Here is a 23,918-nt window from a genome sequence, read left to right as displayed (position 1 = left end):
TCCAGTCTCACAATGCTTTACAAAGCTTTATTATCACTCGCAGCATTTATGTTTTGTCTTAGTCTTTTCCTGGTGCACAGAGCCAGTGTTTTAGAAAGCGATTTTCGCAAACTCCAAAGGGACATAATTCTACAATTAAATCAGCCACGTTCTGAGGGAGTCAATGGGAAAATGGCCAAGATGTCTCACACAAGGGAGGTATGTCACTGATTATGGAGGATGGAGTCATCTTGGACATCGTACTACTGAGAATTAAGCCATTAGTGAGTATTCCGATAGCGCTACAATAATAAGTTTTGTCCTAATGCTTTGTTTTCTCTTAGGACATGAAGCCGAGTACTTTGCAGAAAGCTCAGAGTTCTCTGAAGATATCTTCCAGGAGAGTGAAACGGCAACAGGGCAGCTGCAGAGGTGGGTTGGAGCAGAGAACTGAAAATGTGTCCATGAGTTACGGTCTAATCTGGTCGTGAGACCATAAACACTGTATGCTAAGTTAATTACATTAAAGTATTATGTTTATTTCCTCCTCTTGCCAGCTCCAACATCATTCCTGCAGTTAACAGCTAACACTAACAAACAGCCAGACATAAGAGGTAAAACTAAATGCAAGTCTTTGACTGGAGCAGCGCACCGTATGCCATTATTTTGAATAAGTGTGTCTTGCCTTCTCCCAAAGGAAATATAACAGTGATCCCTTGGACTGTTGCTGCGCAGCAAGGAAATGCAATTTCACAAAAGGAAAACAGAATTATTGTCCAAGAAGATGGATATTACTTGGTGTTTGGACAAGTATGGTGTCACTGTAACTCAAGCATAACTAAATTGATATTACATCAGATTTGTTCCAACTGGTCCGCTAATGTTCTCCTTAATTCACAGGTTTTGTTCAGAGGCCCGAGTACAGTTATGGGTCATATCATTCGAAGTTTGGGTTCCACGAGAACAGGGACGACATCAACAGAGCTCTTGCGCTGCCTGCAGGAGATGCCCAGTGAAACTCCGGCCAATACATGCTACACTGCAGGTCAGTGAGGCCCTGCATTGTGGCCACTTAAAGACATCGTCTTCAACAATTCAAAAAAATATATACGCTTACTCTCTTGCCAAGAGTTAGATAAGATCATTGATACCACTCATGTCTACATGGTAAATATAAGGCTACAGCCAGCAGGTTAGCTTAGCTTAGCACACCGACCAGCTAGTCTGGCTCTGTCTAAAGCATGAACTAAATAAACACCAATATTCCTTGTTTGCTGAATTTGCACAGAAACCTGGGTGTAAAATTGACACATTGTGGTTGTACAGTTGATTTTGCTAGTGACTTCCTGGAGTCTCATCATCACCCTGAGGTTTCCCAAACTGCTTCTGAACATTTACACTTTGTTTTTTTGTACAGATTAAACAAATTAGATATGATGTGCATGAGCTTTAGAGGTGTTGGAAGTAGGATTTAGTTGCCTTTGAACAGAGCCAGGCTAGCTGTTTCTCTCTGTTTACACTCCTTGTGCTAAGCTACGCCAGTTAGCTGCTGGCTGTAGCTTCATATTTGCCATTTAGGCGCGATTGTGGTGTCGATCTTCTCACGAGCGCCAGGCAAGAACATGTGTTTGTGTGCATTTCCCAACCACTATATCTTTTGTGCCTATGCCCAGAAGATTTAAATCTGGCCTCACTAGGAAACATTATGTCAGTTTTTCGTTTTATTTGTCACCCATCTCCTCTGATGCCTCCTTCTCCGTATCTTCTGCTACAGGCATTGTGCGGCTGCATCAGGACGATGAGCTGGAATTGGTGATACCATACAGGCCCCATGCCCTCATTTCTATGGACGCAGAGTGTACATTTTTTGGTGTCATACAGCTGAACTGAAACACGACAGTATGAAGATGATAATCATGCAGCTTGTTCCTGCAGGATGTAGGAAACTGACACTGAGCTGTGTGAGGGGATGCTGATAAAGGACAGAGTGGCTGACAGCAGCAGGAAAACTGAAGGGACTTTTTTAATGAACTGCCCACTTTTAAATGCCTTTAGCTTTAAAGCATTGTGGTGTATTTGTCAGGTACCTGGGCTGTCCCCGAGCATTGTTTATGTGTGCTTCCACCTCCTTTCATCAGTCTATTTTAACATGTCTCTTTATACCTTGCTCCACCTCCACTTTGTCTGTTTATTTGTTCCTCTCGTCTATTTTAGAATGGTTTCCGTCAGGAACAAACAAAGGTATCAATTTATATCGCTCCGCTCTGGGGGTGTTTTCCTGGTGGACACAAACTGCTCAACGCTTTAAATACTTAAAGATGTCATGATGAAATTGAAGTTGTTATAAATGGGATAACATGCCTTAGTACAAATAAATTCTCATTAAGGTAATTTTCAATGTATAACTGGCTGCATTAAACACAGAAATATGACCATCTTTGTCTAAAAGCCTGTTTTTATCTAAATTAAAAACTATTCAGATGTTTTCCTCATATAAAGTGGTGTATAAGTGGCCAAGCCTTTATTGTCTAAATATAGAATGCCCAGTGTCTATCTGGTGTCCACAGCTGTTTTCTCTCTCCCTTTTTTTTATGAAGCATGGCTATAAGAGGGTATGTGTGTGTATGAGCTCTGACAACAGTGGTAGTATACAGTTGAACAGCAGCAGAAGCAACAGCAGAGGGAGGATGGTCAGACATATGTTCTCTAATCTCCTGCTACTCTGGTCAGTCGGCCATGACCTTTGTAGAACTGGACTGACATATGATGAGCCGAAGGTAGGCTCAATATATATCATTGAAATTGTGTGTAATATCATTGCAATTGTTTTCTAAGTTTGGTTTCCATGGTTCACTATTTGATTATGATTCATGTTCCTTTCATTTCAAGGAGCAGTCCTGGAACAACCGCAGCCTCTATTCTGTCCCTCTGGGTTTGGATGTAAGGCTTAGGAGACTAGACCTGTCCAATAACTTCATCAGACAGCTGCACACACTTGCTTTGCCATATTTGGAGCAGCTGGACCTGAGCTCCAACCAGCTGGATCTCATCTCCGAGGGCGCTTTTGAAGACCTGGCTCGACTTGAGGAGTTGAATTTGTCCAGAAATGCGCTGAACGACGACATTGGCAGTAACGGCAAAGCCCTCCGATCCATCAGTCGGCTGAGGAGTTTGGACATATCAATGAACGACTTGAGTGACGATGCAGTGGAAGTGTATCTTCGAAACAAATCGTGTCTTGATCAACTGACGATGACTGGTAATGCTTTAACAAGACTTTCACACAACTTGTTCAAAGAGAGTAAAGGTTTGAGGACCATTACTATCGATGGCAATCAGATATCGGTGATCGAACAGGGGACATTTGAACCATTGAGCCAATTAGAGGTGCTAAATTTGGCCAGAAATAACCTTGCGCATATCTGTGATTTTAAACTACATCAAGTTAAATATCTGAATCTTAGTGGAAATTCAGTTGAGTTCTTTGTTACGCGTGAGGATGACCAGTTGTACAGGCTCGAAATTCTTGATCTGAGTCACAACAAACTCCTTTATTTCCCAATTGTTCCAAAAATGAACAGTTTGAAGTATCTGCATTTACAGAATAATTTGGTCGGTGCCTTAAATTCAGAGGCTACAATGGTATCGGAGGCCAATGCTCTTTATAGTGAGATTATGAGTGAGAAAACAGTTAGACAAAATACCCTGCACTCAAACTGGAGGCTGATGCCACTGATTTATATTGACCTGAGCTACAACCACTTCAGGTCTTTCCCACTGGAGACTTTGAGCCGTCTTACATCATTAGAAACTCTGAATTTTAGTTTCAACTGTTTGCAAAACATCACCTGGAACGTAAGAAATGACGACGAATCAGGATTCCGTCGGCAGCTTTTCTTTCCCTCCTTAAAGTACCTTAACCTGCAGAGTAACGGACTTGCATACATTTCTCCACTTTTTCTCAAGGCGCTCACACAAATAGAAACATTAAATCTTCAAGACAATTCTGTGCAGCCTTGTGCCTCTATTGACCAATCAACACAGCAGATGAATCTCAACGCCTCCTGCGTTGCCATTGGCCACCTAAGGACGCTGAAACGCCTCAATCTTAAAGAAAACAACATCAAAATGCTTCAACCAAACACGTTTCTAAAAACCTCTTTGGTGTCTCTGAACCTTGCAAGAAATTCACATATGGTAGTGCGAAGGGACGCATTAGAGGGTGTGCAAAAGACTCTCCAGTCCTTGATCATCAGTGAAATCAACATGACCAGCTCTGATCTGTCTTTACCCTGCATGCCAGCGTTAACTGAGCTGAACATATCTAACAACCACCTCGATGTGATTCCCAGCAGTTTGAGCTGCTCTCCTCTGACAGAAATAGACATAAGAAATAATCATTTTGAGTCTTTAAACAATTCTTTGATCCTTGCTTTATCGGAGCGCCTTAATCTTATGTATATAAGTGGAAACTATTTTAACTGCTGTGACAGTAAGTGGCTGATAATCCTACATGAGCTGAAGATGAAACTGCCTGATGTCAATGACGCCGTGTGCTTTACAAGCGATAGACACATTGCAATGACAGAGTATCTGAAAAACCCTTCAGGGTATTGTTTTTCTCATACAAAAGCACAGCAAATTCACTTTGGAACAATGATCATCATTGTTTTATTCGTATCCGTAATATCGACAGTGTTCCTCATTTTCACCAGGAAGGTGTGTTGCACACAGAGATCATTCATAGTGTGATGTGTTAAATCGGTTGTCATGGTTTTATTTTGGACATTGTTCTATCTACGCACATGGGTTACATCAAGTAAGCAACTCAAATACAACAGTGAGAAACTGGAGAGCAAACTAAAGTAACTGAAATTAATTTGAGCTTCATTTTGCGTGACTTTTAGTTGATACAATTCAGTAAAATCTTCATCGTGGAACACAATTCTTTTCTCATCTCCATTCAAAGCTTTCTCTTATGGCTCCTACTGCACATTATTCATCTTGTAGAACATGCATCACGCTGTGTGACCTGTGCAGCCAAACAGTTGTGATTAAAATTGACTCCCAGGGTGTTTGGTTACGATATGTGTGCCAAATCGCTAATCGGGCGGAGAATTTTTGCCCATCCTTCATTGTGAAACGTTTGCAAGCAACTAAAAGTTGAGCCTTGGCTCAATTCTTGTCTCTGAGGCCTTGCACAACGTGCCCAGAATTTGAACTCCTGAACAATTCAATAAAACGCCAATAAGAGACCTTATACACTTTAATATATTTCACTTTCTGCATCTGTTTGTGTTTTGTTGGTCCTGGTAATGAAATACAATGTGGCATCAGTTATGCTGAACATAATACTGCTGTACCTAATAACCAGAATATGTTGAGAGTATTCATTTTAGAGTACAAGTACACCTTTTCTATGCCTGCAAAATAAATCACTGTAGTTCGGTGAGGATGAATTGTGAATTTCTGTTTTTAGTTGAGCAACTATGGTAGGCTGGGGCTGTTTTTGTTTGTAACCACTGCAAATTTGAATAAAAATATATTGAAGAAATAGAGGTTAAACTAACAACACATGAACAATCTTTGAATTTCATCCCACAGTGCTGCTCCACAGACGATGAGGTAGCCTGATAGTCTGGTGAAAAATGTCCAAAAGCCTAATGACATGTTGCAGTGTCAAATTAATCAGTAATTCTGAGGGTTTTATTACACTCTGAAATAAAATAGCTGAAGGTTCACTGGGGAGAAACTGCTGTTGCAGGAGGATATCCTGTTAAGCAATCCTCTTATTGTCTTCTCATGACACCTCCTTCTCCGTTGAAACTGATACAAAGCGTCATTTTGCAATTCTCGTGCCCATTTCCACTTTGTCCAGCGGGTACAGCCAGGGCTGCGATACCAGCGTGTAAGTGCCAGAAGAGCCAGGATGCCTATCAATCTGCCTCTTGAGCAATATAAACTGCAGGAAATGTCTTTGTTGCCCCACCCACAAGATTTTGGTACTAGATCAAGTAGCAGCTTGACAAGTTCAAGCAAAGAGCACTGGGAGAAAAGAACACTGTGTGGTTAGTATTAGGTGTAAAACCATAGGAATGCAAGTAGCAAATTACATTCATTCTTCTACTTGGTGGTTAATGGTAGCTGGCATGTAGACATTAGCAGCAGCTTGTTTGTTAGCACATAGAGCAAGTATTAAAAACTATCGCTGTCACACTCTCACTCAAGCTGTATTTCCAGTAAAGCCCATCCACAAGTAAAGGATTGTCATCATTGCCCAGTTATAAGCCTGAGACTTTGGAAGTGTTTCTTAATAAGGGTCATTTGTATCTTACATCAAATGTAGCATAAGCCACTGGCATTGCCATTAATGTTTCACATATCTTGTTAAAATCGGAGTGAAATCCGTTCTTCTGTAAACCCATCCCTTGATAAAGTTACTATCTCAGCATCTAGCTGTTTGTTCTGCTCTCGTTTTCTTTTTTGTGCTCGTCATAAATCTGCTGACCTGGAATTGCAGTTTTCTTAACAAATGCATTGTGCTCCTCTACCAATGTGGGCACGGTCCATAATGCAGTAATCCTCTTCTCACCAATATCACTGATTCTCAGTATGGGTAGCAAAGATGTTCTGGGAGGTTTCATCTATCGCTGTAGAGCCCTCCTGTCCTGGGCCGTGCACATCCCATACCACTTTGTAATGTTCCCAATCAAAATGTTTGATATGGCTCCTCTGTACAAGTTAACAAGAACTTGAGACGGAGATTTTGCCTTCTTCAGTTTCCTTAAAAATACAGTCCCTAAATAAACCAATCAAATAAAAATAGGTACGGCCAACATTAGTTCAGCATATCTGATGAATAATGTGTTGTTGTTTTTTTCACCAGGATGGAGATGTGTGATGACATCTTAAATGTGACCCATGACATGACATTTCATCTAGTTTACGCATTCAACCATGTGGGTACTTTAGGTTACAACCCCAAATGGCACAAATCATGCAAGTAACGATATGTTACATCACCTTCATCAGATATGCTGAACTAATGTTGGCCCTACTTATTTTTATTTGATTGATTTATTTTGGGACAGTGCACATTATTGAAACATTCCTGTAAATGTGTTAGCCAAGAAGCTATTTTTCATCTGTAGTCCCTTGGCAGATGTTACAAATTCACATTGGCTTAACTTTAGGGTCCTACACTGTTTTTGAATAAATTAAAATGTAAAGTTTGAGAATAGGTTGAGATCGTTTGGACCCCGAGACATCGAATCATTGGCTTTACCAGATAAAGATCAACTCAGAGCGCCAGCTATGCTTAAATGCAACATTTAACGTTTTCATTAAAATGGAGGATTGTTTTAGATACGACAGTTTGCATTACATTACACTTTGTATGATTCTTGGTACACCGGTCTGGCACCGGTCCCTTTAACATTTCCAACATGGCGGGTGCTGGCTCGTCAACGTCTGTCGGAGGCTGAAGAAGAAGGAGCGGGACACGTTTCACCCACAACCGCGGCTGGAATTAGAAACCATCGAGGACGAGAAGAACATGAACCCACAGTGTCCGAAACCTAACGCTGTGAAAACTGGTAATAGCTAACAACGTCATTGACATTCTGAGCCTAGCTAACACTAGCTACACAATTAGCTAGCTAGCGTTAGCCACCAGACGTGCAGCCCGGCGGCTCCAGTCCTTCCCAGACGACCATGACTCCTCAGCCGCAGCCCTTCGTGATCACCCAGAAAGTGCAGTTAACTTTCAAACTCTTCATGCTGGAGATTGCCCGGAATACACTCGAACAAGAACTTGTGAACCTCACCAACAAGGTAAGTTAATGTTAGCACCAGTTCCACATCTTCAGGTTATCAGCACCTGTAGATTAATTGAAGCAGCTCGTGCACAAGCCACATGGTCAAACCCTGCTAACGTTAACCATAAATGTACTTCGTTGACTGATATTGCAACATTGTAATGAAACAAAGCACTGATGAAAATTGCCATAGCTACACTCAAAGTCTATTTTCAGTATTGTTGAATACTTTTCCAACTAATTGACGAGTGTTAGCTTAATGTATGTTCGTGTAACATGTCAGAAATAAGGTCGTTAATGAGTTGTCACCGTTTCTCAGAGCCCAAGTTTTTTTGGTTATTAAATTGTCATTTGATTACCAGAAATGTGTTTAACTAATTATGTTTAATGTATTTTTTGCTTACGGAATCACTTGTTTCCCTTTCCCCTCAGGCCTATGAAGACGTTCAAGGTTTCTTGAATTCAACTGTTCCCACTGTTGCTGTGTTCAGTGGTCTGATTCAATCTTTGGATGCAAAATATCAAACTATTGAGAAGCTCACCGGTTTATTAAAAGACCTCGCAGTTGGTGGTAAGTCAAGAATTAATCAATCAATTTAAGCTGCTCCTGTGACATCCTGTATTCACCATTAATCAGAATTACAATAATAATATAATGAAAAATAATATAACCCAAAGAATCTAAAAGTCCTGTCAGCAGGTGTTGTGTTCCAGCTCTCCAGCCAATAAGTGACATCGGATATAAATTAAATTTCTGGAGAGGCCTTTCATGAATACATAAAAACAAATGCTGGTCTCTCCTAATGGAACGAGAAGGCCAACCCACCTTTTGATAAAGAATACAGTTTGATTTAACTCTCTTTTTTTGCTTTTCCCATCTCTGCAGAGCCACACGTTTGTGTCCAGCTTTCTGTCAGAAATGGAGTGAGAGCAAATCAGCTCCAGCCACTTGGAGGCAAAAAGACCCGAACGACCGATGTTCTCAAGTTTGGGCCTATGTTGCAGAACTCGCTCATGGCGAGCTCCATAGCCACAGCAGTCCAGGTGCTTGGAGCCAGGCTGTCCCACCAGCAGTTTAAATATTTCCTCATTTCCCAGCCTGCAGCGGTCCAGCAGGACGACGTGTCATGCGGCCTCTCGTCCCGCTACAACAGCGCCGCTGCGACTTTGAGCTCATCCCCTTGCTCGCATGCTGAAGAAAAAGAACACACTGTTATTTCTGAGGAGAAACGCCCATCAGATGCTGCAATTCTTCCACCTGCGATTACTGAGAGACCCGAGAATAACCCAGAGAGGCCAACCCTACTACTGCCTCCCATACAAGCTATACTCCCAGAGATCTGTAACCCTAAACCAATGAAAATACCCCCGGTAATGAGCTGGGGATGTGAGGAAGATGTCCAGGTGCAACACCAAAAACAAACATCCTCTCAGCTGCTTCACTTCCTCAGAGCAAACGCTAAAAGCATGGGTGCACTAGAGGTCACTGTCATGGAGCGCAGTAAGAGTATGTGCACGTCAAGTTTGCCACAGGGGCCAACCATCAAAACACAAAGCGACCAATTCAGACACGTTGTCGCCGACGATCTGATCGATGCACTAGCGCCGAAAACATTATGTGCCGACTTTGAAAACCAAGTCCCAGTCTTCAGAGTAAAGGGAGTGGAATCGAGTCGCTCTCTGACCTACGCTTGTGTGATCGCAACAAAGACTGAATTGTGGGATATTGGAGACATCGTCACAGAGGTGGGACATGGAGAGCCTGAAGCTCACCCCGTGGATAATAAAACGGCTCAAGAGGACTCCTGTCTCAACATCCAGTGGAAAACCCAACCTCTGCAATGCACAGAACCTGAACCAGCGATTAACTGCATTACCATTCCTGAGTTCCAGATCCGGAGGTTTGAAGAGGCTGAAGTTGTGGTGTCTCATATTGTCAGCCCAGGTAACTTTCACGTACAACACGGGGACTCCATCATGACGCTGCAGGCCCTATTCGCAGAGTAAGTCCTTCAGCATGGATTCTAATCTCTTGTCTGCTTTTTCTCAGCTTTTCTTAACCCTCACTGATTCCATGATCACATTAACAGAATGTAGAGAGAGCCACTTCTCCCTTTTTTTTTATTTTGTTCATTACTGCTTTCTTTGCAGATTTTTTAAAATTATTTTTTCTCTTTTTTAATAATCCGCATGTTTCTGGTTGTCGCGATTTCTTTCTCATTTGCAGCAGCTGCAATGCCAGTAGTTCATATGCCGTGCAGAGCTGCATTCCAGACATAGGAACTAAAGTAATGGGTTGGTTCCCTAAGCAAGAACAATGGTGCAGGGCTCAGGTGACGAAGATATGCGGAGTAAGCGGAGGTGCGTCCCGGTTTGTCTATTGGAATGGTTTTGCAAATGCGTACCTCTAGGTGGTAGCAGTGTCACTTTGCTCGCCTGCAGCCACTTGGGAATTCCTTCCTGGATATTTTTTATTTTATGCTCTCTTGTCTCTTTTGCATGTCAGATTATAATGCCGCTGACGGTGCTGGGAGTTGGACTTCCATCAAGGTGGAGGTGAAGAAGCTGGACTACGGCGACACAGCCTGCCTGTCACTGTTTAACATCAAAGAGCTGACTCCAGAAATGGCCGTCCTACCGCTGCAGGCTGTCGAGGTCTCGCTGGCAAATGTGAGCGGTTCCCTCCTGATAATGTTTGGCACACGTAGCGAGAGTACCGGCAGCGTTGGGAGGGTTGAGTTGGAAATGTTTTCCGTTTACAGCGCGGTGATATTGGAAAAGAAACAGACATTGCAACCTTTCAAAGTAAATGCATCAGTGTGGTTCACTTTGAGAGCAAATGAAGCGGTTTGATCGATAAAACAAATGTGCTCTTTTAACCAATTGTGTGCGCTAGTAAATAATTTATTCTGAAACACATTGGGTGTACAGATATGACTGGTGATGACACACCCGCGAGCCAACCAACAGCAGGGAAATGCCCAAGCTGGGGAGAGAATCTGTCTCTGACCCGCTGAGTTGAGTCCTCCGAGCAGATGCACACACCACCGGTTGAGAAGTGTAACAATATATATGGTTCCTTATGAAACTGGCGGTCCTGCCGAGACTTTAGGTTTATTACTGGGACACACTGGATTTAGGGCTGAGCACGTCTCAGGATGTGACTATTGCGCATGCACACGCTGCAGTGTGGACGCTGCAATGATTTATCGTGCAGCTCTACTTCTGATGCTATTACTAATGTTAAAAGACAGTCAGCTACCTAATCCAACTATCACAATATGAAAGTAATTTAACTTTCTGTTACTTTTCATCACAGTGCAAGTTATGCCTTCTAGCTGTGGAAATGTAATTTGGCACATTAGTGTTGCCTCATGTTACTTGGAGCAGCCGCAGTATACGTTACATTAAATTAACTTACATGCAAATGTCCCCGTTGGTCCTGTGTTATGTTTGCTGGACCAGACATTTAAAAGAGATTCGCTCATTGCCTACCAACGTCTTTTAACTCTGGGATGCCTCTCGACATGTGATAACTTGCATTGTTTAGTCTTTTCTACTTCAAATATACAACATTAGTGAAATTACACGATGTGAAATAGTGCTAAAAGTCCCCATTTTTACTGAATGTATCTGTAATCTTTCTTTTCTGTAACTCTAATGTAGTGGTTCTCAAAACTTTTTCTGTCGCGCCCCACTTTGGAGGAAGAAAAAATGTTCATGCCCCACCGCCCCAACAAAATTGAAACAAAATGGTCTGTTGACTTTTTATTGAAATAACATTTTGTGACTCCGTCTGTGCTTTTTCAAATAATAGAATAAAGAAAATTGCAATCACTTTTAAGTCAACCAGATTGCGTGTTTACCGTGGAGCATTTTGACGTGTACTACGGAGCAGGTTACAATACAGCTGGTTTCCGAGACAAATCTTTGTAGCGCTGCAAATTAATGAGGCAGATGTTTGTGATGTTGTCATGAGGTGAAAATACACAATGTGGACAATAACGCATCAGAGGCAACAAGAAAAGCAAAGCCATAAAATTAAGAATTCAACCAGCCAAGAACACAGATGTGTTGAGTTCATTTAAGTTTGGCTGAAGGTCACCAGTTAACAGGGTCCCTTCTTAAACCGTAACCCTGCTCTGCCCCGCCCTCAGTCACTAAGTCATAATAATGAGATAGTATCTCATTATTATGAGATGCTAACTCATTATTATGAGATGCTAAGTCACTATTTTGAGATAGTATCTCATTATAATGACTTACAGGATCTGTATTTTTTCCTCACAGTGGTGGAAACGGGCTTCCATACATTTCGCCATGTATTTATTAATTACTTTAAAAAAAAGAAATCTGCATTTCCCCCTGTGCCCCACCTGTAATACCACCGCGCCCCACAGTTTGAGAACCACTGCTCTAATGGAACACAGTGGCCTTTTTTCGGTGTCCTAATTACATCACGCAGTTCTATGTATTCCGTCACTCGGACTGGTGTGCAGAATTTCAATGAAATGTGGCTTTATTGGCATGAAAGTTTCTGAAGAAACAGCTATGCCAAAGCATCAAAATAATATTAATATGAATAATAACATAACATTATTGCAGATTATCCCTCTCGGATTTGCATACGTGAAAATGTTTAAAATCCTGTGCTCTGCTGTGAGAGTGTACACTCAGTTACAGTACTGGCGTTTGTCCACGTGATTAGTCACAGCCTTATCTATTGGGCAAAGGAAATAAGTTATCTTAAGTTCACGGTATTTATTGCTTCTTTCCTTCCCCCTAGGTGATGCCTGTGAATGGCAGTGGGTGGTCCGAGGAGGCAGTGGGCTGGTTCAAAGCAATGGTGCACAACAGAACGCTCTATGCCAGACTGTACCCACAGGGGCCCAAAGTTACAGTCGAGCTGTTCCTGGAAAAGGGAAAGCTCGGAGCAATGAGGTAATTAATTAGGAAGCAATCAGTTAATTGTGAATTATACATTTAGAATTAACAAGTATGCCCCTTACGTAATATTTTATTTTACTCTGTAAATTGCTGCTGCTGCAAACTAATTTCCCTGAGGATGAATACAGTTTATAGCTATCTTAGTTGTATTTTACCTGTTAACGTTGTACAAATGAAATGTTTTGTTGCATTAGGAAGTATTACAGGGACTGAAAAATGCTTGTGTTGGCCTTATAATGTGTATATACTGAACGGTCATGAGGACAATACGACAGGATCTTAACTGCACAATGGTGTTATGTAAATTTCAGGAGGGGTGCATCGCTGTCTTTGAGACTGGCCCAGAACGGACATGCAAAACATAGCAAGCTGAAGAATGTTGGACTCTTGAAAAGAAGTAAGTTGACTTCCAGTTTGGAGATTGTTTACCCCAAATTGTGCATCTACAGTAGGTGGCAGTGTCTCCTCTGTATGACCAGAACAGCACTCGTTTTCACTCCAAATCTTGTGTTTTGCTTTTCTTTAGGCACAATTCAACTTAACAAGGAGAAACAGGAGTGGGAGAAGTACCTCATCTCGTGCTATACTCAAAGTAAGAAGTAATTCAGAGAGTAGGGAATGTTCCTGGTTTTGTTTATGTCGCTTTGTTTGGCATGTCATGTCAAATGTAAATACAAATGGCAGAGCTGCCATGAAACACAAATCCAAACAGACATGTAATGATCTTTAGATCAGAGATAAACATACGGTGGTCTGTCAGGTTACACAGTGACGAGCTGCTGTGATTTTCACCTCAGTACAAGGATATTTAAATCGACTGTAATATAAACATTGAATTAAGACTGAAGGCTTTGGATCAGTTTTCTTGTGTATTTACACGTCTTCCATTGCAATTGATCAAGTCAAAGCTCTGTAGTGATTTTGAGTATAAAGCTAATGTGACATTGTTTACACAACAAAGTTGGTTCAACTCAGTTCGTCCTTGAAGCATTGTTAAAAATGTGTTTATTTTTTATCATTTTAGTTTAAATGCATGTATGATGTGTGGGGACATGAACGTTTCCCGTTGTACTGAATACATTCATACACCCTGGTGTTTCCTAAAAACAAGGTGTCTCAAATCCAGTTTTTCCTGCCACTAGACGGTGCCAGTCCAGTTTAATTAAGCGATGCTTGATTTGTCTGTGTGCCACATACGTCTGTCATTTCTTTTTTTCGCCTTAGTTAGCATTGAGCTCTTGTAAAATGGCAGATCTATGGTGTTGTATTGACAGTGTGCGTATTTGTCTCTACTTTGATAATAAAACTGTTCTCTACAAGTGTGTGTGCTCTGTCTGTGTTGTAGATGAACGTGTTGTCCACAGAGGGAATATAACTGAGGTTCAGTTCATTCAAAGAATTAGCAGAACACCCAAACCCTCCCACTGCAGTGAAGCTCACGGCCGGCATAGTGAACTGCTGTAAGTCATCTGATGCATGACAAATGACCACATTGTGTTCACTTGCATTCACTTTGTTGCTACTGTAAATTATTGTTTCTACTGTTATAGGGAGGCGTCTGACCACAACAAAATGTGCAATCTCGGCTGATAATAGCAAAATGAAAATTGTCAGTTTGTTCAGATGCTGTACGTAGATCATTCATAAGCACGCGTGTGTTTTATAGTAGAAGGCAAAGTCATAACTGCAGTAAGCTTTAATGACTGGATATTTATTATGAAGACATTTGTGCCCACAAAAGGATATCAAATCAATGGAAGGAAATTTGATACAAAACTAATTATTGCTCAAAAGTAGTTTAAGCCAAGTTAATGAGTGACCATGCAGAAACACCTGGTACACAACAATATTCAGATACATAGAATTGCAATATATTTGCTTATTTTACAGTATAGCAGCATTTACATTGTTGGTTGTGTTACAAAATGAGAGTGCGGGTTTAGTTAAAGCATGTGTATAAATAATTGTTTGACTGCTTCTCATTTTCTACCACATTGGTATTTTGCATGTGTGTTTTCTGGATGAATCTGCAAAAACCCGTTAGTGACTCTGTGCTCTGAATGACAGTGACTCGGGTCAAAAGCTTCCTTCACTTCCCCGCCCTGCCAAGCACAATAACGAATGTGGCAGGCTGAGGCCCTTTGTGTCCACACAGATTCCTCCCTTTGCCCGGGGTAGGCGGAAGTCGAGGCGTTTGATCTGAATTCTAAAGAGTCTTGTTGCAGCCCAATAAAGGCCGCCATTGTATGCAAATAGTTTATATAAGAGCATATGACCGCTACGGTGCAGGGCACTGGCTAGTGGCGGAGGAATGATTAGCATTTTTGCCAAATGCATGCTTCTCAATCCAGCCTTCTGGCTCGCTAAAAAAACGACACAATATTTTAATTCATTTCTTCTTCGTACACATTTTTGTGTACCACCACAGCTGAAGGTAAAATGTCCTCATTCAATTCTGTTTTATACTAACATTCAGATGTTGTGTGTGATGGCTGACATGCCCCATTGCCTCGACTCGACAAATACATCATTTCCATTTATAGTTGTCATATTTGAATGAATCAGCTTTTTAAGTGTTTATTCTGGTGAGTTCTGTAGCCTTTCTTACAAACAATGGAGGTCTCTCAGTTCACCTCCTAATGAGATGCATGTCTTGCTTGTTCCTTGGAGAAATGTGCTGGCAGTGTGTCAGTCTGTCTGCAACTGGGCTGTAGGTCAGTTTGGGAGTACGGTATTAATACAGGGTGAGCCAATCACGTGGCGCGGCGAATGTTTGGTAATTGGCTTCGTCCCGTTGCGTCTTGTGACGGTGCTCGATGGTAGACCATCTCCCCTGCTCTTATACGGCCAACTTGCGACTGGGCAATTCTTTCCTGTTGCTCCTCAACTCTGCCAGCTTGATGCTCAGGCCGCACTTCAAGATGGTCATCTTTGGACCCGGCTGGCTGAGCCTGGTAAACCTCTAAAAACTACAATAGTTAGACTTTTTACTAAATTACTGAATAACTAAGTTATTTAAACTGATAATCCGTTGCTACAAATAATACTTTTGCTAAATGCGAAGGGCTTAAAAGTGCATGTTGTTTTAAGAAAATGGGTCATTTTGTTTTTCCTGAGCCATTTTGATAAAGTTAACTTAAATGTTGACATCATTATAATTGGTTTTAACAGTGCTATAGATCTAGCTTAGCCTTCATCCATCCAACCTTTATTTTTTGCAGACCTGGAGTCGAAAATGAACTGGGGGAGCTTTTATGTCGTGATCAGCGGCGTAAACAGGCACTCTACCGGCATCGGGCGCGTTTGGCTCTCCGTCATCTTCATCTTCCGTATCCTGGTCCTGGTGGTCGCTGCCGAGAGCGTTTGGGGAGATGAGAAGTCCGGCTTCGTCTGCAACACCCAGCAGCCCGGCTGCAACAGCGTCTGCTACGACCAGTTCTTCCCCATCTCGCACATCCGCCTGTGGGCGCTCCAGCTCATCCTGGTCTCCACCCCGGCCCTGCTGGTGGCCATGCACGTGGCCCACCGACGCCACATCGACAAGAAGATCCTGAAGAGGACGGGCCGCAGCAGTCCCAAGGAGCTGGAACACATCAAGAACCAGAAGTTTCAGATCACCGGAGCACTGTGGTGGACATACATGATCAGTATCATCTTCAGAATCCTCTTCGAGGTGGCTTTCCTGTACATTTTCTACCTGATCTATCCTGGCTTTAGGATGGTGCGTTTGGTAAAGTGTGACTCGTACCCGTGCCCCAACACAGTGGACTGTTTTGTGTCCCGACCGACAGAAAAGACCATATTCACCGTGTTCATGCTGGCGGTGTCCGGGGTGTGTGTGCTGCTCAACCTGGCTGAGGTGGTGTACCTCATAAGCAGGGCCTGTAAACGGTGCTTCGGAGGCCCCGAGGAACAGTCCAAAGTAGCTTGGATAAGTCAAAGATTGCCTACTTATAGGCAAAATGAAATCAATCAGCTGATCGCAGAACATTCTCTCAAGTCTAAGCTCACTGTGACCAAAAAGAGCCCAACTGAGAAGGGGGAAAGGTGTTCAGCTTTCTGAAACTCTGCCTCTCCTCTTCAACTAATCAACAGCAATTCGACCATAGGTCATGTTGCTCTGCATTAGGGTTACATATTCTGTACACATTTACACCATCTATTTACATATCATTGAGTCAGTCGCTTCGTTTCTCTTTTACTGACTCAAGTGGTAGTTGCTGTTGGAACTCGTCTGTACTATTTGGAGCCTGTCGGTAAGGTAAAGGACCTCACCAGTGTTGTTGCATGTTTTAGACCATGTTGACTTTGGTGTCAACAATCTGCCAAAGCTCATTTTAGTGGTTTTCATTTGATTACAGTGTGAGAAGCAACTTGCCGAGATTGCAAAGTATCTTTAGCTGAAGAAGCCATGCCTGTGTGAGCATCATTTCTTGTCAAAGTTGTGTCATTATTGCTTGATAATACGGTTCAAACTATAGATTTGTTATAATCCTACACAGTTGTATTTACAAGATACAACTGCGTGATGTTTGTAAATCATGCCCATCAAGTAAACATTGATTTGAAAGAGATATTTTTAAATGTATTCGGCATAATAGGTGGTCTGTTTGGGAGAGAACTTGATTCTTGGATGACGGTTTCTCACCGTCACCAGACTTTTCACATTCAGTCTCCTCAATCATCATTTCAGTTGCGTTATCATGCGTCTATAACGTAGCTTTGACACAAAAAAGTGAAACAGGCTGCTGTCCGGAAGGCACGAAAAACATTCAAACTGAAATACGTAGTAGTAGTAGTAGCATGATTTCTGATGATTCAGCCAAAATGTGCAAAAACACCAGTGTGGTCCTTTTTGAAGGTGCAAAGATTACAGTAGAGATTAAAATGCTGGATAGAAAGCAAACCTTTTATTTACATCAACCATGTGAATATGTACCATATTTAATTCCACAAAGCTAGGAACTGGACAGGGCAGTTATGTGAGTAAATGCCATTCGTTTCCAGTAACAAGCAGACAGCTGTACAGTGTTCATTTTGTCGTCTTCGTTTCGGGCCTTTTATGTCATGGCCAAAATTATAACGACAACGTACATCCCAAAAGATTTGGCCGACAAAAATGATGGTGAAATCTGTTCATTGTATCATAACTAGTGTTGACTGCAGGGTTTTCACAGACTCGCGTTATCCAAACATTTACAACTCCAGAGCGTTGAAAAGTTTAAATGTGTTGAAAAGAGAAAAGATGTAATCATTTCCAAAATTCACAGCATGAAAGAAATATGATTCTTCAGTCCAAATCTTCTCTGTGGTCAAAAAGCTGTTTACGCTCCGGCTTGCCGCGGCGCGCACAAAGAACAGCTCACCCTGACAACATCTGCTACACATTCATAAATAAAATAATGTATAAGACAATGACAAAGCTCTTCTGCCCTAACAATGCAGCGTAAACACTTTTATAACTGGGATATTGGAGCTCTGCGGAGTGGAACAGGACTCTGAATAGCAGAAGACCTCAGTAATGTATAAAGAAGTCTGTTTTGTCAGGTTATAGATTCATCAGTGAAAGATAACCAACAGTCGTAGACGGTGAGTCTGTAACACAGCAGCCAGGAGAAATATCCTTCAGCAAAATCCATTACAGTGTTATGAAACTGTCTGAGAAAATTACGACTAAAACATTAACAAACTAAAATTAAAACTAAATTCCCATTACTAAAAAAAATCCCCAAAGAAAACAATGTGACTTTAAACCAACTACAATTGACCTACAAGTCAGCAACTAATGCAAAAACTAAATTTGCTGTGGAAATATTACAATATTAAATACTGTCCAGATGTGGACAGCTGTCATTAAATATTCTGCAAAGGATGAAAAACTACATTAATTTGAAAACACACATTTTACCCAAACATATCTTTACTACTGACCTATTATGTTATCTCAACAGCAGTCAGAATGGTGGCCAGAGCAACGGTTTATTTCAGTAAACCATGCAGAATCTCAGTACTGTACTTATGTCTTTGTATATCTTTGTATTCAGTTGTAAGTACTGCTTACTTCATTGTAGCTTCTGTTTGAGGTGATCTTTTTTTGTTTATGAAAAAACCTGTTTAACAGAGACAGTCGCGCGTGCTTTCCTCGATATTACTCTGTATAATATGATTCAGTATCTCTGTGTCCCATACGCTGGTATCTGTTTATACAACTGCTCTATTATACAGTTATACACATTGGAGTGCGTTCAAAAACCCTGATGTCGATATTTATGCCTAAATCTTCATATATGACTTTACACGCAGGTAAACAACCCAGATAATGTATAACTAGGGTTAAAACTATGTGTACATTATGTAATATACTGAAATAAAGTGCTTGATAATTTGACATGATTTGAAGTTACTTTGCAAACATTTGAGTTTCTTTCAAAATGTTGAACTAAATGGATGAAATAGTGACATCTGTCAAAGCACAGTAACCTCAGTCATATAAAAAGTCTTTTCTATTTTCAGACTTGGATCCCGGGGCTCATCTCATTACTGATATGTTGAAACAGAACTTGTTTCCCTCCCGTCACTTCCTTGTAACTTGAGGATGCAAATGGCTCCTCATCTCCAAATCATGCCCCCCATGATAGGAGAGACCCTCGTGCTATGTTTAGACCACTTGTGGCTAGACAGACTTAGCGGACACCGTCATTGGCCAGCTGCCCTGTCACTCACTGTAACAAGCGAGTAGAGGTGCGTTCACAGTTTACATTAGAGCCTGTACCCTGTGCCAAATTTAACCACACGGGGGAGGGGGGTGTTTGAGGGAGGGCAGGCCGGACATGGTTCAGAGTGGGTCCAGCAGGTTACGTGTGTGTGTGTGTGTGTTGTGGTCAGTGGGAGACCCCGAGGCCTGGGTCCTGATTCCTGCCTTCGCTGTATTTGGAAAGGGAAGACCGAGTCGGTGGGTTTGTCGGTGAGGAACAGAGGTTGTGGCCGGCAGGAGTCCACTTTTCCTGTCCATTCAAGGGCATTGCTGGGGGCCCAAAGATCAGCTTTGCACTGAGGCCTGTCGGCGAAGCAGGCGGCCTCATGGACCCTCGAAGACGCGTAGGGCTTCACTGCATGGCCTGCATAAGCTGACAAGGTGGGTTTATTCTGTAAATGTGTCTTCTCTGTGAAGTAAAACCTTTGTGGATTGAGGTGCTTTCGGCATTATTTATTTATTCTGATGTTCATCATATTGTTATCTTTTGTCATTGAGGATTACAAAGTCTGAGCGGTTTGATGTTGAAAGCCTACGTTTGTTTAAAATTGCAGCCCAGTCTACAGGAGTTAGAACACAAGCTAGATTCCTTAGTGGTGGCTCCCTAAACATCATTTCACCAGGAATCAGAATACATTATCCCTCGGAGTAGCATCCTATGTGTGCTGAATGTGCTGCCCTGCTAGTGTACAGTACAGCCATCAGAAGTATATATATATATATATAAAATGAAGAGTTACAGTAGCTGATGGTACCGATATGACTCAACTGTTTCTAGTTCGCACTTCCCCCACCACTGCCTGGTGTTTCATTTCGCCTTGTGTGTGGATCATGTTGCTGTGGCCCGAGCCATGCAGGCCAGGAGCCACAGAATCGTGAATACCCTCCGAAAGTAAATATAATCCTGTCTGTGTTCACGTGGGAAAAGAAATACTACCTGTTCAGCAGCAGAGTCCCCCAGTCGTACACTCGGCTAGCAGCTCGGCTGCTTGGAGAATCGTTTAGTCTGAGCTCTGCTGAACTTGGTAAGACGTTTTAGAGAATTTGTAGTCATCAGGAACACTGAAGCTTACTTTAACCACTGGATAAGTATAATCACACAAGTCACAAATCAAGCTGAGCAACTATTTTTGGCCTTTTTTTTTTATGTATCTCCAGTCCCAGATCTGAGCTCACACAGCCATGGGGGACTGGAACCTGCTGGGAAAGCTGCTAGAAAAAGCCCAGGAGCACTCCACTGTGGTGGGGAAGGTGTGGCTCACCGTCCTGTTCATCTTCCGCATCCTGGTCCTCAGTGCCGCCACAGAGAAGGTGTGGAGCGACGAGCTCTCGGGCTTCACCTGCGACACCAAGCAGCCGGGTTGTGAGAACGTGTGCTACGACATCACTTTCCCCATCTCCCACGTCCGCTTTTGGGTGCTGCAGATCATCTTCGTGTCCACGCCTACGTTGATCTACCTGGGACACATCGTCCACCTGGTGCGGATGGAGGAGAAGCACAAAGAGAGGGACGAGCAGAGGGAACTCGCAAACCATTCAGACAAGCAGGCCCTTGTTGTGGATGCTAAGCAGAAGAAGCCTCTGGTGAGGGACCAGAAGGGGCGAGTGCGCATGCAGGGGGAGCTCTTGCGCACATATGTGTTTAATGTGGTCTTTAAAACCCTGTTTGAGGTGGGTTTCATCGTGGCTCAGTATCTCCTGTACGGCTTTCAGCTGAAGCCCATGTACACATGTGACAGGCTGCCCTGCCCCAATGTGGTAAACTGCTACATATCACGTCCCACGGAGAAAACCATCTTCATCATCTTCATGCTGGGAGTTGCTAGCGTGTCTCTGCTCCTCAACCTCGTAGAGATCTACCACCTGGGCTTCACCAAGTGTCGCCAGGGCATCACCTTCAGGAGACGTAATCGGTCCCCCGTGAGTCTCCCCAAGGAGCCCAAAGAGGCTGCGGTGCCATATGCGCCGTGTTACGAAGACTACTTCCACCAAGTCCAGCCAGCATACCCGCCTGTACCCAGCTACAACCTCTCCCCTCTGTCTGAAGGCACCGACTCGCCCTGCCACCCCTACCACAGCAAGGCGGCCTACAAACAGAATAAGGACAACTTGGAGGTGGAGAGGAGCAGCAGCAAGCCAGAGAAATGTGACCTAAAAGGAAAGAAAGGAGCGGCTTCAGCCTCTGGTTCACCTACGCAGGCCAGGCCCGGCCGCAGTGCCAAACACAGCAACAACAAGACCAGAATAGATGATCTGCAGATATGAGGGGGTTTATGTTTCTGTGAGGGTGTCTTAAAATGCTGTGAGGGGATCATATGTTGTTTGGAAGCATTCGTACATGCTGAACTGACTCCCCTCTTTTAAGATGGCACAAGTTTGACTCATTCCAACTCGGAGGGGAGTGACATTCAACAGAGAAGCTGCAGGTGTACAGTAAGACTGTGGCTCTGATCAAATATCTAATGAGCTCAGACTTCTTCAAGGAGGTTCTGCTCCACTGAGAAGTGTCCCGTAGCTGGCTGTTCTTTTGAAAAAGCTTCCCGGTAATTGGATTTCACATTAGACACATTTGCATTAATGATATGCGGCACACATTTTGTGACAACACCATATTTCTCAGTCAGTGTCTCTCCACTGTTCACTATTGTCACAGAAAATAAAAACAAATTCAACAGAAAGATACAGTCTGCTCAGGTGTTATATGGATGTGAATGAACCTGCACTTCTGCGTATAAAGTTGTCCAAACTTTGGAAATAGAATCCAGGACAGAAACTTCTTCAGCTCTGGCTTGACCTCATTTGAGGGAATCAGATCAATTGAACTTCCCTTCATAACTGTTTTGAGCATAGTTCACTTGCTTAGACTTGAAGTGAACAGTTGTGCAATACCTGACAACACATTGGACACTGGGATCTAGTGTGCCTAATTCCAGGAGGCGTCTCACAACACATTGCACTGCTCTCCGGAGTTCTGCCTCTTTTGATTGCAGCCAGCAAGTACATAACTCGAAGCACATTGTGTTCATCCTCGTTAGTGTCTGTGTTGGTGCCGTTTGTTTTTCTGTAAAGCACTTGGTGTCAACCATATTTGTAAAACTGCTTGAAATAAATCTGTCTTAAATTTGCAAAGTAAACAGTGTGTTTATAATAACTTCATCAGGGAAATGGTAGATTGTCTCACTGGGACTCATGTTGCCACTGTTATTCATATTTCTCAAAAACAAACATCACCTTTAGGAGTAGAAACAATGGTGTAGGGTAATATTTAGGTTCAGTAGCTACAACATATATATTGTAGCTCTGCATCTGCATTTTTTTAATTTTTGAAACACTGAATCTCTGAAATTAGAATCGACCGGGTGCACTTTGAGTCATCGGCATCCACACACAAACATGTCAACCTGTTCAAAACGGACGTGCTCGAGCGGGAAGAAACATGTCGTGTTCAGTCTTTGCTGTCTGCATATCCCCACACATGCACATCTTACACACACGTATGGAAACCTTGAACCATAGCATGTTCATGACGAGGAAGCTGTCTCATACCTTTTGACCACATTCATCATTTTCTCTCAATGCTTAATGTGCCAAGGGAAGAACAAATGTACTTTTCACTTAACTTGTATTAAAACTAAAAAGATAAATGACTCGTTTAGCTGAAGTTCAAAGAAGTGACATGTGTGAGTGTAGTCTGTGCATTCTATCCTGTACTTCAGTGTGTTGCTGGGCCGTGAAGCAACGTGTGTCAGATCTCCCAGACAAAACTGTCGGGAGTTTTATTTGATATATATGGCCCCATAAATCAGGAAGTAAACCAGAATCTCTAATTCTAAAAAAAATGTCACATAACAAATGAGAATAAAACATTACCCAAAGTTATTAAAGCATTCATCATCTCAAGATGTAATAAAGTGATCATCTCTGAGAAAAGGGATTAGGAAATGTTGACAGATGAACTGATATGAGTTATGAGTAGAGCTGCATATCCAGCACTTTGAAATACAATCCTTTTCGTGTAAGGCCAGCATTTGGAATTGTAGTTGCTTCGTAATATGAAGGTTTCTATTTTGACTGAATCACGTTATGAAAGTATACGTGATATGTTAGCATGAGATGACATGATGTCGTTTTCTTTGTAGAAAAAGTGCCATGATTTTGATCAATGGTGGCTTTCTTATTACGTAGCTCTGCGAGTGAAATGAATAGCAGCATCCTCAGCTCTGACACATCTTCGACTTTACAAGAATGGTGATCTCAAAGGAGTTTGGTGGGGAGAGGGGCTGAACATTCTGTTTTCAATATATGCTATCAGTGTTTTCTTTGTATCCTCCAGTGACTTAGAGAACAATTGCAACACTCTCCCCACGATATACAATAAAGTTAGTGAACACTTTTGGACTGGTTAAATGAATTGTGTCATT

The 23,918-nt window shown here is 42.3% G+C and overlaps 5 protein-coding genes across 6 annotated transcripts; all 5 read left to right on the top strand.

Annotated features, from left to right (window-relative positions):
• Positions 1-12: 12 nt before the first annotated feature.
• Positions 13-1,869, top strand: LOC306777837 (tumor necrosis factor ligand superfamily member 13B-like; the record flags this gene model as incomplete). Its single annotated transcript, XM_079269139.1, has 6 exons — positions 13-198; positions 324-411; positions 537-593; positions 677-789; positions 880-1,024; positions 1,754-1,869. The coding sequence occupies 6 exons, from the start codon at positions 13-15 to the stop codon at positions 1,867-1,869; spliced, it is 705 nt and encodes a 234-aa protein (XP_079125265.1).
• A 773-nt stretch (positions 1,870-2,642) lies between these two features.
• On the top strand, positions 2,643-5,399 carry LOC306777411 (transforming growth factor beta activator LRRC33-like). Its single transcript, XM_079268502.1, has 2 exons — positions 2,643-2,756; positions 2,869-5,399. The coding sequence occupies exons 1-2, from the start codon at positions 2,667-2,669 to the stop codon at positions 4,729-4,731; spliced, it is 1,953 nt and encodes a 650-aa protein (XP_079124628.1). The 5' UTR covers positions 2,643-2,666; the 3' UTR covers positions 4,732-5,399.
• A 4,655-nt stretch (positions 5,400-10,054) lies between these two features.
• On the top strand, positions 10,055-13,390 carry LOC306777074 (tudor domain-containing protein 1-like). The gene is made up of 5 exons (XM_079268028.1): positions 10,055-10,157; positions 10,303-10,466; positions 12,583-12,737; positions 13,055-13,140; positions 13,270-13,390. Exons 1-5 carry the CDS (start codon positions 10,088-10,090, stop codon positions 13,344-13,346), a joined length of 552 nt encoding a protein of 183 aa, XP_079124154.1. The 5' UTR covers positions 10,055-10,087; the 3' UTR covers positions 13,347-13,390.
• Positions 13,391-15,091: 1,701 nt separating this feature from the next.
• gjb1b (gap junction protein beta 1b) lies at positions 15,092-19,070 on the top strand. Of its 2 annotated transcripts, none has more exons than XM_079268779.1 (2): positions 15,092-15,177; positions 15,965-19,070. In XM_079268779.1, the coding sequence occupies exon 2, from the start codon at positions 15,979-15,981 to the stop codon at positions 16,804-16,806; it is 828 nt and encodes a 275-aa protein (XP_079124905.1). In that variant the 5' UTR covers positions 15,092-15,177; positions 15,965-15,978; the 3' UTR covers positions 16,807-19,070. The 2 variants fall into 2 exon arrangements, with proteins under 2 accessions (XP_079124905.1, XP_079124904.1); XM_079268778.1 differs by lacking the exon at positions 15,092-15,177 and adding an exon at positions 15,610-15,697.
• Positions 19,071-19,560: 490 nt separating this feature from the next.
• Positions 19,561-22,631, top strand: LOC306777614 (gap junction alpha-3 protein-like). The gene is made up of 2 exons (XM_079268777.1): positions 19,561-19,878; positions 20,656-22,631. The coding sequence occupies exon 2, from the start codon at positions 20,680-20,682 to the stop codon at positions 21,760-21,762; it is 1,083 nt and encodes a 360-aa protein (XP_079124903.1). The 5' UTR covers positions 19,561-19,878; positions 20,656-20,679; the 3' UTR covers positions 21,763-22,631.
• The last annotated feature ends 1,287 nt before the right edge of the window (positions 22,632-23,918 follow it).

This window comes from Melanostigma gelatinosum (genome assembly GCF_949748355.1).
Source record: "Melanostigma gelatinosum genome assembly, chromosome: 5".
In the NCBI taxonomy this organism is placed as follows: Eukaryota; Metazoa; Chordata; class Actinopteri; order Perciformes; family Zoarcidae; genus Melanostigma; species Melanostigma gelatinosum.
This window is presented reverse-complemented; position numbering and strand designations above follow the sequence as displayed.

Excerpts from the sequence above, each read along its gene's own strand:
- LOC306777614 (XM_079268777.1), top strand. The coding sequence starts at position 20,680 with ATGGGGGACTGGAACCTGCTGGGAAAGCTGCTAGAAAAAGCCCAGGAG.
- LOC306777074 (XM_079268028.1), top strand. The coding sequence starts at position 10,088 with ATGGGTTGGTTCCCTAAGCAAGAACAATGGTGCAGGGCTCAGGTGACG. Across the intron at positions 10,158-10,302 it reads GATATGCGGAGTAAGCGGAG|ATTATAATGCCGCTGACGGT; the intron begins GTGCGTCCCGGT and ends TTTGCATGTCAG. Across the intron at positions 10,467-12,582 it reads TCGAGGTCTCGCTGGCAAAT|GTGATGCCTGTGAATGGCAG; the intron begins GTGAGCGGTTCC and ends CCTTCCCCCTAG.
- gjb1b (XM_079268779.1), top strand. The coding sequence starts at position 15,979 with ATGAACTGGGGGAGCTTTTATGTCGTGATCAGCGGCGTAAACAGGCAC.
- LOC306777411 (XM_079268502.1), top strand. The coding sequence starts at position 2,667 with ATGGTCAGACATATGTTCTCTAATCTCCTGCTACTCTGGTCAGTCGGC. Across the intron at positions 2,757-2,868 it reads TGACATATGATGAGCCGAAG|GAGCAGTCCTGGAACAACCG; the intron begins GTAGGCTCAATA and ends TTTCATTTCAAG.